At 41.1% G+C, this 15,651-nt stretch overlaps 1 protein-coding gene across 1 annotated transcript; it reads left to right on the top strand.

The window, feature by feature from the left end:
- Positions 1-1,068: 1,068 nt before the first annotated feature.
- spag1b (sperm associated antigen 1b) lies at positions 1,069-15,620 on the top strand. Its single transcript, XM_041942417.1, has 18 exons — positions 1,069-1,214; positions 1,499-1,658; positions 1,771-1,893; positions 1,975-2,045; positions 2,262-2,374; positions 2,473-2,578; positions 2,778-2,908; positions 3,163-3,269; positions 3,711-3,837; positions 5,217-5,672; positions 7,712-7,811; positions 8,382-8,534; positions 9,517-9,674; positions 10,701-10,842; positions 11,697-11,823; positions 12,018-12,182; positions 13,481-13,804; positions 14,039-15,620. Exons 1-18 carry the CDS (start codon positions 1,069-1,071, stop codon positions 14,165-14,167), a joined length of 2,838 nt encoding a protein of 945 aa, XP_041798351.1. The 3' UTR covers positions 14,168-15,620.
- Positions 15,621-15,651: the final 31 nt, after the last annotated feature.

Genomic DNA, 15,651 nt, shown 5'->3' with positions numbered 1-15,651 from the left:
GTAATACTACCTTAGGTCCCAAAGACATCCTTGTTAGAGCAATTAGCGTGATGTGAAAACACCTGTGTCAATTACCGGGTTAAAATTGTATAGGGGGATTATATACCTAAAAATCTGACTGCGTATCCTTCCACATATGTGTGTTATATCACCCACGTTGATTAATGCGACGTTAGCCACTGTTAAATGTCAAAGAGCCATTAGGTTTGTTTTGATAATTAATTCCATCCACCCGTCCATTAACGTTAGCTATATCTTCTTGTTCTTGTGAATTGCAGGATGGCTGGAGCCAAATTAACGTTACACACCGTCGTGTGTAACGTTAATTGTATACTCCACATGGTGTGGCAAATTAATGAGCTATCACCGTAACTAAGTCTCCTAAAATCACAACCAGTGCTAGGTAACGTTAGCGGGGTTGCCAGACATGTAGCGAGCTGTGTCGTAAATTGCAAAAAAAAAAACCAACAAAACATATAGTATTAAACATAAGGTAACAAAAAACCTACTTACATGTGGATGAACTGGGCCAACCAATGTTGTTTCCTCAGGCTAAGTTCTTGGCCTCAGCTCGCACCCCTCGTCGTTGTTTCCGTTTGCTCAGGCTACATGTTCATCTACAGCCAACTCTCAGCCACGTTTTCAAATTTGGAGCCCAATACTGACTTTGTCACGTGTTTCCGCTTTGGCATGCTGCTTTCTTCCGCGTGTGGTTGCCATGGTACCAGACCCCTCTTTCCAGATGAGTTTAGCCAAACAGCAGCAGGTAAAGTTACTTCCTTTAACTTTAATAGACCTAAGTTAAGTTAGGTTACGAGGAACACTGAAATTTACTAATATTCTGTCTTGCCTTAACGTTCCTCAAATACGAACGTAAAACTCTCATTTCATCACATTATGTAGTGCTTAAGTAAACGCTATCTAGCTACATTAACCATAACGTTGGGTTAGCTAACTTTATTGAGCTAGCATAAGTTCTATAGCTATCATTCAGAGCCACTGGTATCAACAGCATTTACACAACATTGTTTGACATAATAATTGAGCAAATTGACATTCTTCCCAGCTATGAGTGCAGATGCAGTTTTCTCTCTTCAAAACCAGTCCACCGCCATTGACTATAGTGGGAAGGTCCCTGTGGAGCACCTGGACTATGATTACATTGAAAAATGCAAAGATGTAAAATACCTGGAGAAGATCTTGAGAGTGCTGAGGTAAAACCACATAACTGAGCTTGAGATGTGAGGAGGCAGAGTTAATTTTGTATGTTCATCAAATATTCATAATATATAATCATATTTTTTGTATTGTTGGTGAGCCTCTCTTTATTAATATAATTCTGCCATCATGAGAGTGTGTATGCTGTACTGAAAATAGATCACATTCCACTGATTGCAAAAGAATATTGTCGCACAACACAATACAGTCCGATAAACTTGACTGAAAAGATTCCTAGGAATTTGGGCTTTCAGAAAGTAATGTTTTACTTTGTGTAAAGGTCTGGCGACGAGGGCATTTATCCCCATCTGATCAAGTTCTGTGAGAGTCACTTGGAGAAACTGGACCCTAGGAGCCGAGCTCTCAGAAAGGAAAACCCTGTGGCCACAGCAGCAAGCCTCTCTAAAGATGAGTGGAGCCAAATTGTTGACGAGTTGAAGGTATGGAATGGTTTTTATCAATCCCTCTTACTACCTGCTCTCTTCTTCAATGGTCATTTCTCTTAAAATGAGTCCTAAACCTTTTTTGTATCAAATACTTTGATCTCTACAGACATGGCAAGAAGAAACTAAAAAGACTGAGATTTCACTGAAACAGCAGTCAGTCTTTGATGATCCAGTGAAAGAATATATGCCACCTATAAGAGGTTCCAATTGCTCCGTTCCACTTAGTCAGGTAAAAATTGTCCCGAGTGGTCTATGTAACATGTATGCAAGAAAACTACTACTACTATAATGAAGTCTTATGTCATCACAGACTTCAGTTCCAAAAGAAAAGAGGAATTCTTCAAAACACATTCTCCCACGTGATTATCGAGAATGGGACAAGTGAGTCATTTTGTGTCTACATTTGTCTATTATATTCAGAAGAAAGAGCACACTGTTATAGCCACTGCAGGCACTGTACATAAAAGATTCCTTGGGTTTTACTTTGTAAAAGGCCTTAGTTATGCTTCTTTCATTACACTGATCCACGCTTGATACTGTTCTAGCATCTTTTTGTAAAATGTTCCCTTGCCCAAATATATTTAACTCTATTTCCAGGTTTGATGTGGAAAAAGAATGTGAAAGGATAGACGGAAATGTGGTCAAAAATGATCCACATGCTGTTATAAACACAATACACCCCAAAATCAAGACTGAAGTGGATGCTTCATGTAACGTATTATGCATTATGCGTCTCATATTTATTTTGTCGTCATTGCGAATTGTGTGGGTATGTGTCTGAAATGTGTGGTCTCTACAATATATCCAGTGCTGACACAACAGGAAAAGCTCCTTCTGGCAAATCGTGAAAAGGACAAAGGCAATGAAGCTTTCAGAGCAAGCGATTATGAGGAGGCAGTGGCATACTACTCCAGGTCAGGCTCTTAAACCAACTTATTAATTACAAAAAAAATGTTTACATCTCTGAAGGGGATTATATTAGGTTGCCTGGCATTTTATTAGACTGTTGTTGTTCATTGAAGTCTGATTTCATTCCCATTTAATGTTCCTCTAAGTGTTTGTCCATTAACCTCATAAATAAAGGTCTAATTTGTTTCTGGCCTTCCATTAAAGGAGCCTCTCCATTGTACCAACTGTGGCTGCATGCAACAACAGAGCCCAGGCAGAGATCAACCTCAAGCACTGGCACAGTGCCATGAGAGACTGCCAGTGGGTACTTGCTCTGGAACCAGGCAATATGAAAGGTGCTGTCCTTTTTCCCACAGTAGCACTTGGAATTACAATGATGCATGTAAATAGAACTGTGATCATAATGTTGGCATCATTTTATGTAGCCACTGCCCCAAAAAACAGTTGCATTTGTGAATTTTGTGAATTTTCTTTATGCTCATACATACTACATTTGCAACTTTATAGCACTTTAGTCAACAGTAGCTTTATATGTATGGCATGTAATGTACTCTATGTTTTATTTTTATGTATTTATTTTCATCATCAGCCCTGCTGCGTCGTGCCACTGTTTATTATCACATGGGCAACTTCCAAATGGCTGCTGAAGACCTAAGGATGGTGCTTAGGGAAGAGCCACAGAATGCTGCAGCCACTGTAGGTGACTGAAATACAGAGGCATTTTGATTACATACCAGAAGCCTTTTTTTCCACTAGGTGTCACTGTATTTGTGTGAGATCAGGCACCTGAAAGCAGATTGCTGCTGCTTCAAGGTTCTGATAAAATCATATGTAGTCTATAATTACTGTAAATAATGAATGATTTAGATTTTCTGTTGTTCTGTGTTAGATGGTGGGCCCACGCTGTATTTTATTTAGTCATCACCCTAAGGACATTGTTTCTGTGTCCTTGTTATGTATTATGCATTAGGGATTTTAACACTTTGTAAATCCCATTATGGAGGAAAGAAGTTCCTTTTTGGTATATAAGCCATTTACTATAGCTCAGTAGAAAATGTATGCTTAGAGTATGTAGATGTGTCGTCTTTGCTGACTTAGCAGGAACAAATTCTAATGTGTGCATGAAATATGTTTTAGCAACTTCTGTCTGAAACTGAGAAGAAGATGAAGGAATGTCAACCAGAGCAGCAACGCAAAGGCAAAAAAATCCTTATCAAAGAAGTAGAAGAGGACGATGACGGTAACGGTGAGACAAAACTGACTGGTAAGATTGTTAAAATGCCTCCATAATCAATATTTATATCTGTGATTTACAGACACAGAGACTATGAACAAGCCAGTGACCATTCATTTCCCAGCTTGGGATAAATAAAGTATATCTATCTATCTATCTATCTATCTATCTATCTATCTATCTATATATATATATATATATATATATATATTTCCCTGAGCCCATCTAGAAATCTGTTGATCACTTTAAATTGTTCTCTTAGCTACATTTAACACAGCATGAAGCATCAACTGACTTTTTAAGGAAAGGTTTCAGCTTTTTAAAACAGCATCACTTATGTGCGTTTCTAAAGCCGCATTTAGCAGTTGTGTAAAATAGTTCTATCAAGGCAGTGCATTGATATTAGCCAGTTATTATTACTGATCTCAAATTAAAAGCAATCAAACAAAGAATCCAGTGTAGTAGATCTGTCTGATGTATTGCCATGGTTGATACTATCTGCAAATTTTAACTCATCACAGACATATTGGTGTTGGTGTATACACTGTATGTCAACCAATCAGTCACATAAAATTGTGGTGTAGGATGTAGAAAGATATGTTTGGGGTAGTTTAGAAACAGTGTCATCATTACATAGACTTTACTTCAAGAGAACTGTGGTTCCTGCCATAAAACCCCCAGCTCAGAACATGTCTTATTCATAACTCTTTAATAACCAGTTTCAACGTATTCTTATTGATATAAATGTTGAATCTTTTTTTTCATTATGTATTAATGTTAAAATAAGTGTGGGCTGATAAACCATTCTTAAACTCTCAAATGTCGATGGTTGGCCTCAGTAGTTCAGTAATGGTTGTCCTAATTTATAGAACTTAAAACTCAGGATTGAAATGTAAATATATACTGTACAGATTTGCAAAATACCCTGTGTAGTGTAAATAATCAGTATTTTGAGAAGTCGTGTATTTTTATACCACGCTGTAGTATGTCTGTACATTGTTGGTTGATGTAATCCCCACTGTAGCTGCCCGGCATAAGATTCACCCTCTAATCAGCTCATGATTTATACAAAACATCTGAGGGAGCTTCAGCAGTTCTGGTAATAGTCGGGCAGTCATTTTCATCACAAACATTCTGTCTGCCTGTGCTATAGATAGAGGAAACACCCCCTGTCCCTCTGGGTAGCGTGACATACTATTTGTGCGTGTGTTAGCCGCCCTGCCCCCACCCAGCACTAAGTCACTGCTGAGAGTGGCTGCTTCCTGGAACTCCCTCTTTGAAGTGGCTCTGTGTCATGTGTGGCCAACCCTCCCCCACTGTGATGTAACTGCTGACTCCTTCCTGTGGGTGTGTCTCCCCCTTCTCTCTGTCTCTCCCTCTGCCTCTCCCTCCCTCCCTCTCCCTTCCAGCTTGTCCGGTTGAACCTAGCCAGCCTGTGGGAGGGGAGGAGAGATCAGCTGCTCCTGCCGAAAGGGGAGACATGGGTAACGCTCAAAAAAAGCCCCACGGCAGAGGAGACGGGGGTCCACACAGTGAGTTCAACAACTCCCACCATGGACACTGGAGGAGCAAAGGAGGAAGCTCTGACAAGTACAAAGTCACACAGGAGTCCAAGGAAAAGGTGACTAATGGAACAAGCAAGAGGGGGTCGACAGCTTCAGTCCAGGCTGATCAGAGCGGCAGTGGTAAGGAGACTTCAGTTGGAAGAAATGGTGGGGAAAGTGTCAACCTTGATGCCCCATGTGGAGCCCTGCCCCCACCTCTGGCCCGGCTAAAGAATGAAGGAAACCTGCTGTTTAAAAACGGACAGTTTGCCGATGCACTGGAGAAATACTCACTAGCCATTCAAGGCTACACAGATTCAGGTAGGGTGAAAGAGTCCTCATAGTTAATGCTGTTCTTGTTATTGTAGTCTGAGGTGACTGGTGGTACTTCAGTCTTATATTATGAAAGGTTTTGGTTGATATATGACATTTGAGAGAAGTTAGCTATGCCAGTAAACATAACATTTATGCTGACATGAATGTATTACAAACATGCTGGGACTTGAAACAAATGCTACGTAGTTTATAATGTTTCATCACAAGGCACACATATCTGTATAAATATTTTTTTATGGTGTTCAATCGTTAATGCCTGTAACTTGTCAGTGCATTTGTAAATCAAAGGTCACGACCTTGCAGTTATAATTCTATTGCCTTGACTGACAGTGCAGGACACAACAAAAAAAAACAAAAAAAAAAAACATATTTTCCATGAGAGAAATTATCCCTCAACAACAGAAATGATCTCTCCCAGAAGCAGCCCATATTAGTGTACATCAAGTCTAGAAACAGTAAAGATTTCAATATCCAGGAGACTAAATGTTGGGCTGTTTGTTTGCCTATTTAGTGATTTTGTCCCTACAGCAATGCGTCACAATGTAGCTGTTGTGGTGTATACGGACAGTGTTTCTGTTTTAGCCTCAGCCCGGCACTAAGCCTCTCAGCTCAGGTCTGTCCAGGTCACATGACCACTAACCACTCACTGTGAAATTGAATTTGTGGGACCGCAGCTATAATTCTCACAGAGAGGGAGAAAGTGAGCGATTGATGGAGGGAGAGACCGCTACGAGTCCGACCCCTCCACCATCAAACATGCTCTCTCTGCCGTAATGAAGTCAATAGCCACTGTGCTACTGAATGTGAAAGTGACTGGACATCAACATCATCCAAGGTCCATCATCTGGCTGATGTAGGGAAGGCTTAATGCTAACAGACTGTAGCTGAGAGCAGAGATGAGGACACATTCTTTCCTCTCATTTAAACCACTTAAACATGCTATGTGTAGGTGGTCTGTTAAAATGGACATCTCCAAAACAAAACTCATATTGTTGACATTCAGTTTTTTTATGGGGTCTCAAAGTTGTGTTTGGGTCAGTATATGGATGCCCTTGTTCATACCTCCAACATACTATTCATGCTCTACTGTCACAATAACCTGACTAAGTGTGAGCAGTTGCTGAGACGTCATCATCACTGCCTTACTGTGTCACCATCCATAATCTAGTCTCATCTGATGAGGTGGCATGCTAAGCTGACTGTATTTAGTGATGCTTTGTTGGTAATATACAGTATAGGCCTATCTGATCTGCCCGTGTCAGTGATAATGATGGTCGGTTAGTGAAGTGTGCACTCTGTGTGCGAGCAAGTTGTTGAACCTTGGTTAGAAAATTGGTTTGATGAGCCTTGTCAGCCCTGGACCTCATAGTGCTACTTTTGTACAACAGCAGGATATATTAGAGGAAGAACAGGTAGGCCAGCTGTCCTAACAAAGATTTTAGGAGACTTTGGTTTAAGCTGTGTGGAGTCCAGACTCATACCTCAAGTTCAGTTAAAAGCATGCAAGTTACTCGAATTAGAAGATTGGTGCTCACATGATTGTTGCTTGTGTGATAGCAGCTGTTAAATAAGTCTTCATTCATCAGTCTGAGGTAGAAAAAATGTCTGGTTAGTATCTCACAATTAATTGTTTTTGAAAGTCAGGCTTCCAATGCTGATGCAACAAAAAAAATCACTGCGAGTGATGAGATATTGGCAGTATAAAAAACATTAAACTTTTACTTTTTCTTTTTGAAATTGCTGTCCTTATTAAGCAGTACTCCCATGTGTCTATAGTTACATAATACATTAAACTGTCTCATTCAGCTAGTGACCTCTGAACATTTTAAATTATTCATGACACATACAGACTTGCTCTTGTTAAAGCCTCACCTAAGCTAGTAAAGAAGTTCTTTAAAGCCACTTTTAAAGATTTTCTGTGTAACAGTTTCAATGGTGTTGGCAAGCAACATGCACAGTTTCTGAATTGTATTTTCAAGGTATTTTGTGTGTTGTATTTGTGACATGTGTCTCTTTTTGCACAGGGATTGATAGTCCGGAGGATCTATGTATTCTGTATTCTAACAGAGCAGCTTGCTACCTTAAAGATGGAAACAGTCAAGACTGCATACAGGACTGCACAAAGTGAGTGAATTTATTTAAGTGATTTTGTAACAGTTTGTATCAGTGCAGTGAGAAGTAATGTTAGCTGTGGGTGTCAACCCAAAATTCACAGTTTACAGTGGGTCTGTAGGGAATTCCACACAGTTTTCCAGTTTTTGTAGACTGCCTGATCATTTAGCATACCTCAGTAGCACATCATTTTATGAGGGGATTTGCATGGGGTGTGTCGTAAGGGATTTTCATTAATCTCTTTAGAGTGGTTTTATGAGCAGCAAACTCAGGGTAATTTGAGGGACACTCCCATGAGAAAACCTTTGAATACTTGTTTTGTTTACTGAAGATTCAACTTCTAGGGCAAACAAGAAAATTAGGTTGTGTAACAATTTAATCACACATACACAACAGTACATGTAATAGATACAGTACCATGTATTTATACAGCAACACAAGAAAAGATCCACTTTGAAATCTGTCACATATATATAGATTCTCAATCAGGACAGACAGTACTCTCAGAGAGCAGCATCTATAGCAGAGGCAGCAGACTTGATCCTTTGCTCCTGTCTCATCACATCTATTTATACCAACCAGAGCCCTGGAGCTGCAGCCTTTCTCCCTCAAGCCCCTCCTGCGCCGGGCCATGGCTTATGAGTCCCTGGAGCGCTACCGTAAGGCCTACGTGGATTACAAGACCGTCCTGCAGATAGACATCAGTGTGCAGGCAGCCCACGACAGCGTCAACAGGTATTAGCATTCTGACTTCAGCTGAGAGACTGCAGAGGGCAGGGAGATGTCTATACTGAGCTCACTGAATGAGTTTAACATTCACATTTATGAATGGTCTTATTGGTATAACGAAGTCACTATTTGGCAAAATATTACAGTACCCATGGCAGAGTTTTGGGTGACTGTGTCTACCCTTTACTTGTCCTGATAAGGACATCTATGATGAAAGTGTTCTTGCTATCAATTTTAATTCAGGGTGACATATTATATCATTTGGTGTCTTATATAAGCAGATGAACAGAGGAATGAGAGAGGGAGAATCTGAGGCGTGTAGGTGACAGTGACCATTTTATTTCCAACATGTCTGATCCGCTTTACTATTGTTGTTGTTGTTGTTGTTTTTGTTTTTTTTAATCTTTATTGTTGAGGATTTTATTCCATTTTATTTTGAATTATTTTAATTTCCCGATTTTATTAGCTTCAGTAATTTAATTTTTTAATCCTGCTTCAACCAGGCAGTGCTTTGTAAATTTGCTTTGACATTATTGTTATTGTTATTATTATTATTATCATGTTATTTTATTGCTCTGTCTATCTTGTATAATATTATTTATATATTTTAAATTGCATTCTAACATAATCAGAAGACTAAATTAAAACAAATCAAATGAACAAGCACACAAAGTCTAATTAGTGGCTAACAGATTTAGCTGGTGTCCAAAAGCTGCTCCAGCTACAGGCTAATTATCGCTGCCAGAGTGCATGTCCTCTCTCTGTTATGCAATAGGAGAATTCACCTGGCTGCTTTGTGTTCAGGAGTACCAGAGGATCATAGCTTTGGTGCTTTAGTATATGTCCATATACAGTGTGTGAGGTACATTGTGTGTGTGTCTCTCTCTCTCTCTTTTCTCTGAGTCTCTTCAATATCTGGTCTGTGTGTATAGTGTATTCCACTTTTATGTTAACATCCATGTATTGGCTGGTCTGCGTCCTCCTCCAGGATCACCCGGCTGCTGATTGAGCAGGATGGTACAGAGTGGAGAGAGAAACTTCCGGACATTCCCCTGGTGCCTCTGTCAGCTCAGCAGCACCGCAGAGAGGAGCCACCCAGCGCAGAGGTCCTCCAGGCTCGAGCAGAGAAGGCAGCCAGGGATGCGGGTCTGTTTTGAAAAAGTCATAACCATGAGTTTTGAAGTATGGCCCCCAAAGCACAGGATTACACTTACTGGTGTGAATCAGGCTGTGGAATATTTTTTTGTGCAATGAAGTGTTGACTTTTCTGCTACACTGACTGACAGTGCTTTGTTGCCCCCATGTAAATCCTTAATGTAAACTTAAACTTACTGGATGATTTAGTGAATACAAGCGTGCAGAAGGGAAAAATTGCCCTGTGCTTTTTGAAGTCAATTTTTATTCCTGAGCTGGGAAATGCCCTAATGTGAAAAGCCTTAATAATTTTAAAAGCATGTGTCTCATGACTCATGACTAGTTTTACAAATGCATTTTTCATGCAAAGCATATGGCGAGCCCATAATGTATTGTTATAGATTAGACTACACATTTGTATAAAATACTTGAAAATGCTGAAAGATTAGCTCGACCTCAGCCAGCTACGACAGTTAAATGACATGAACATTTAGCATTTTCAATGCAGGACCGTTCTTCAGTAATTGAGTTTTTACATTATGGTATTGAATAGAAAAGAATAGACTCAGCTTGTCCTTGTCTCTCTGTCACTCTGCAGGAAGACAGGGCGAAAATGTTAAAGGCCTAATTTTTATATAAGTGGACGTGTCACCTCTGTTCACTGACCATGCAGTTTCTCCATTCCCTGGGCTGTGCTACAGCTGTTATTTTTAAACTCTAATGAAAGAACAGACCTGCTGGCACAGTTTCTCCTCCCAAAAGACACTTTGCGGCAGATTGATTCGCCCTTAGTCCACATTGTGACTGATTGCTGACTTAACGCTCATGCTTCACGTCCAGCTAGCACAGCATTAATTTCAAGGATTTAAACCCTCAGGCTATATAGCACAGAAGACTGGCCTATTTCCATGTGAAATAAAAGGGAGATAGTTAGCATGTATTGCAAGTGTCAGTGTGGATTCATACATTCAGCAAAAAGGAGAGAATTGCTCTTTGTGTGAATAAGCAGTAATCACCTCTTTTTGCTTTGTCTTCCAGAAAGGAAAGCAGAGGTCCGCTTTACTGGTTTGAAACAAGAAGGGAATGACTTTGTGAAGAAGGGCCAGTACCAGGATGCACTGGGAAAGTACACTGAATGCCTTAAGCTAAAGCCAGAAGAGTGTGCTATCTACACCAACAGGTTAGAGGCTCTATCTCACCTCAGCATGAACAAACACACCTGTGGTCTCTTTCGCTTTCTGCTCTTTGCTATTACTCTGCACTTCTGGTTTGTTTCCCTATAAAGCAAGAATGACAGAAAACACACAGAAAAATCTGTTTTTCCTTTGGAGAAATTAAAAGAGACTGATTAATTATCTGCAGCTGTCACCTATCAGGCAGTGTGTTCAGCTCTGTAGCTAACCCCAACCAGTCGTCAGTCTGTCACTGGTAGTGAATTAGCATGTATTGTTGGTAAGTTGGAACAGAATGGCCAAGGCTCAGGAAACAGCTGCCTGCTTTGTGCTGTTTATCACAGCTCCACATAAAGCCACGATCCTTTTCTGTTATCTTACATCTAAAGAGAAATATAGCAAGCAGAGCGCATGCAGCAGACAGGTCTGACTTCATTCTGTTTCCATCTGCCACCCTTCCTACCCCCTCCTTCTCTTTCACAATAGTAGGAAGATTGTTGATCATGTCACGGAGGAAACCAGGATGCTGACATGAAAAGTGTCCTATTGTGTGTTCATGTTTGCGAATATATGTTGAGCCCTGCTGTGGAAAACAGCTTGTATGTACAGCCACACAAGAGCTAGCACAAACATGTTACTGCCATTCAGCTGCTGAGACCCATTAGAAGATATTAGAGCAAAATGTCAGAGATGTTAAATCGTATCTCATCCATTTCATATGCAAATTATTTGTTTCATGCCTTCAGCCTTTACTGTTTAGTCCGATTCAGAGTTGATAAGTAGAGAGCGGATGATACATCAAATATGATTAGCTGCTAGTAACAAAAATAAACTCACTAGTGATGTGTGTCTGTGTTTGCAGAGCCCTGTGCAACTTGAAGCTGGAGAGGTTTACTGAGGCGAAGCAAGACTGTGATGCAGCACTGAAACTGGAGCCAACCAATAAGAAGGCCTTCTATAGACGAGCCCTGGCCAATAAAGGCCTCAAGGTGAGGAGAACTGCCCATTAATGACTAACGCCACCAGGGAATGTGTTCATTTCAAAGAAGGGCTGGAGGGAAATCTATAAATTCATCCAAAAGGGGCGAGTGTGAAAGAGACGTGTAATAAAATTTTCCACATCCCACTAAAACATTTGTGTAAAATGTCACTTAAGGCTGTATTTTGTCTGTCCCTCCACCAGGACTACCTGGCATGCAGCTCTGACCTGCAGGAGGTACTGCAGCAGGATCCCAACGTGCAGGAGGCTGAGAAGGAGCTGGAGGAGGTCACAGTGCTGCTCAGACAGAGTCTTGCCAACACCAGCGCTTCACCAGCCAAAGCCAGGAAGACTGTCCCCATCACAGAGGTGGGTACACCTCTACACCTGGATTTTTTGATGAACTTGATGGCTTCAAGTCAGATCATGTACACTGCTGACCTGGAAAGTGGGATTGTCTTTTTCCACAAATTCGCACAGAATAGACACACCCACTGTTAACATTCTTTGTCAATATATTGAATTTGTCTACATGTGGAGGTGTATGGAGGAAAGCGATGTAATGATGGAGGGAGACTGAAGGAGCCTGGCTCAGGCTCCCCACCAAGCCCCCTGGAATAGCTCTGAGTGATGTGGTGATGTTGGTTTTGGTGGAACCCAGATGAAGCCTGAGTACCCAGAAAGACTTTTTGGAGGCATCATTACAGTCTTGTGGTTAAGACACATACCGTGTGACCACAGCATCTTCTGTTAGGTTCTGGCCAGGGCCCAGGCCTTTGCATGTCATAGCCCCCTCTCTGAAATCACTGCAGAGACAGCGCCGGAGAACTTTCTGCACAAATTTGAACCATCAGGTCAAATATACAGGTTACGTACTGATTGCAAAGATTGACGTTTTGGCTCTCCAGCCATACAAGGACTGTATAGCTGAATCTCACTGCTGTCAACAAAAACCCATGAAAAAAGTACCAGCCATTACCACCAAACAAGCCCAGACAAGCCATTTAGTATGGTATCCACCCAGTACCAAATGGCAGAGATCCAAAATAAAGTGAAAATCAAGCATCGCTCAAGCTAGTGCTAATTATTTTCCTGTTCGGTCCTCAGGTGGCCAGAAAAAGGACTTCATTGGAAGACAAATGTAGCTCTGTCTGATGAATGTGTGTGTGTGTTTTGGATGAGAATCCATTTTTGGGAGTTGCAGTTGTATCCGTTCAAACATTCTTTTACAATATATACACAGTCTTCTAGTTTGTTTTTTTTTTTCAAATACCCTGGTTCATTTCTACGCAGTGCCTTATATTTTGAACTGACTGACTGTGACTGCTCCCAGACACTGAACATTGTCTATGCACAAAATGAAGGGGGCTTTTACTTCCAGAGCGCTGGACACCAAAAATACAGTATCCACTCCAACTCTGCTACTCTGTGCTGTGCGGCTCTCATTGTCATCCAAATGATTTATTCAAAGGAGGTACATTCTAAAAGATTGTGAATAATTGACTGAGACTTGCCTCTCTCCCTCTGTTAACATCAGAGTTTTTACATGAGTGCAGTATGCACAGAAAGTAAGCATTTCAGCTTTCCTCGAAGTTCAAAGCCTCTCCAACAACCCTCTCTCTCGTGTCTTTCCTCTGTAAATCCATCAACGTCATCCTCTTTCTCAGGTTGAGGGTGATGAGGAAACGACAGCCGGTCCTAACTCAGAGAGCAGCTGCAGAGGAGAGGACATCACCATCAACCTCCAGTCCACCAACGCCTACGAGTTCGGCCAGGCTCTGAACGTGGCTCGCTGCAGCGGAAACACAGCGGCCTGCGCTCACCTCCTGGCCTCCACAAACCCGGAGATGCTTCCCCAGCTCCTGAGCACCCAGCTGGATGGCCACACCATCAGCTTCATCATGCAGGCGCTGGACTCTCACCTCCTGGAGAAAGACCCCAACCTGGTCTACCGACACCTCAACCATCTACACACTGCCGACAGGTTCTCGGTGAGACTCGGTTTATGTCCCGTTCATAGAAAGTTTTGTAATTCCCCAAAAACTACAATCCGAAAAAATATTTCAAGCAAAAATAGTTCTAAGTAAAGTCATATATTTACTTCCAGAGCACACATTTAATTTGGTAACTACGACATCTAATAAATCACAACTTTGTCTTGTAAGAACTCTGCAACCCCTGCAGCTGAGGTTTAGGTGATAAATGACGATGAGCTGTTTTTGCAGGTTGTACTGATGCTGCTGGAGAAGGATGAGCGTCGCTACATGACTCAGCTGTTTGAGCATCTGTCTGTTGTGGAGAGCACAGAGTTCACTAAGAACGATGTTCAGAATCTGGCCAACAAATACATCTGACCCTCCTGCCCCTGCTCTCTGCTGCATGAGCTGCTGCACCACTACAACTCTTGGATCTATGCAAAACACTGCACAAGAACTGAGTACACAAAGGCAGGAAGCTGCAGAATGTGCCCCAGAGCAATACAATGGAACTGAGTCACATTCACTCTACTGGTGTGTGTTGGAAAAGATCTGATCACTGTATGTTTGAGTGGAAGTGTAAGGAATATATTTTTCTCTCCAGAACATTTTGCTATGCAAATTTACTTTTGTACCACCACTAACCATTTGCATTGTACAACAGGCGGTGGGATGCTTTGGACCTTTCACTTTAACTTACTGATAGATAGTGTCCTTTGTACACCATTATGTAAGGCTACAGGCAAGTGTTTCCCCTACAGGCAGTGGAGTTTGCTCAGGACAGGCTCATCTTCCCAGAACTGAGCTCCAGCTGTTCAGGTCCTTGAACCCCGCCAGTCTTTTGATATCAGTCATTTGATAAATGTGCTTCTGACAGTCACCAGTGAAGATACTCAGTGCATGCTGAATATTACCTAGCAAAGGAACATGTGAGGTCATTTGCTACTGAGCTAATTAAGATGTTCCTTGCTGCGGGCCTGTTTTATGATGACAATATGTACTTCTTGTTTCTGTGGAAGAAAAAGGCCTGCATAATATCTTATTGCTGTTCTGTGCAGTGTGGTGACAGTATCTGTTGATCTGATATCCACTGACAACGTTGTAGGAGGAAATACAATTTGTGACAGCACATGACTCAGATGTTCTCTTGTTTCTTCAGCTATGCAATTAGCAGTTGTAATGTAAAGTCACTCTTAAAGGCTGGTGCTTGTGTCTTTTCCATAAGGAATGACATAATGTCACTCATCCTATTTGTTTACCAAATTAGCCTGCCAGCCAACACACATCTGCACCTTCGCAGCAGTTCAGCCATGCAGATGTGCACACACTGGAGAGAAGCAGCATCTTTATGAGATGTGTGCCTTGGATTTCAGACTAGGGGTCGACTTACATTTTGGTGAGCGTACAGATACTCCTTAAGAGCTTATTTATGTCATTCAGTAGCTTTTATCAGAATGTTAAATGGCTTGGATTTATGCAACCGAAACGATACATATATTTAATTAGCTACATGCACGTAATTGTTTAAAATATCATTTGCTGATTTAAAGACATTCTGTCCTTGTTATATATTTAACTACAGAATATTCCAGTCGTCCAAAAATTGAAGACTGCCTGAATCCAAACCATTCTTTGTTTTCAAGTGTTTTATCAATGCTACATGAATGTACCAAATGTAGTTCAGGGTGACAAGTTGGGGGGTGAGAAGCAATAATTTCACATTACAGTTTCTCTTCACCTTGGTTTTAACATTATATTTCAGTAGAGATGTACAATATTCAGAGGGCTATTCAATAAACTGGAAAAATGTAAAAGCTTTCTTCTCTGTGCTGATCAAATGATATAGTTAAATAAAAATGTAA

Source organism: Chelmon rostratus, chromosome 8 (assembly GCF_017976325.1).
Source record: "Chelmon rostratus isolate fCheRos1 chromosome 8, fCheRos1.pri, whole genome shotgun sequence".
Taxonomy (NCBI): Eukaryota; Metazoa; Chordata; class Actinopteri; order Chaetodontiformes; family Chaetodontidae; genus Chelmon; species Chelmon rostratus.
The sequence above is the reverse complement of the archived record's forward strand: the minus strand, read 5'-3'. Positions and strand labels throughout refer to the sequence as shown.

Bases quoted from the DNA above. Each gene is read 5' to 3' on its own strand.
- spag1b (XM_041942417.1), top strand. From the start codon at position 1,069: ATGAGTGCAGATGCAGTTTTCTCTCTTCAAAACCAGTCCACCGCCATT. The intron at 2,046-2,261 runs GTGAGTCATTTT...CTCTATTTCCAG, and splicing joins GATTATCGAGAATGGGACAA to GTTTGATGTGGAAAAAGAAT. The intron at 8,535-9,516 runs GTATTAGCATTC...GTCCTCCTCCAG, and splicing joins GCCCACGACAGCGTCAACAG to GATCACCCGGCTGCTGATTG.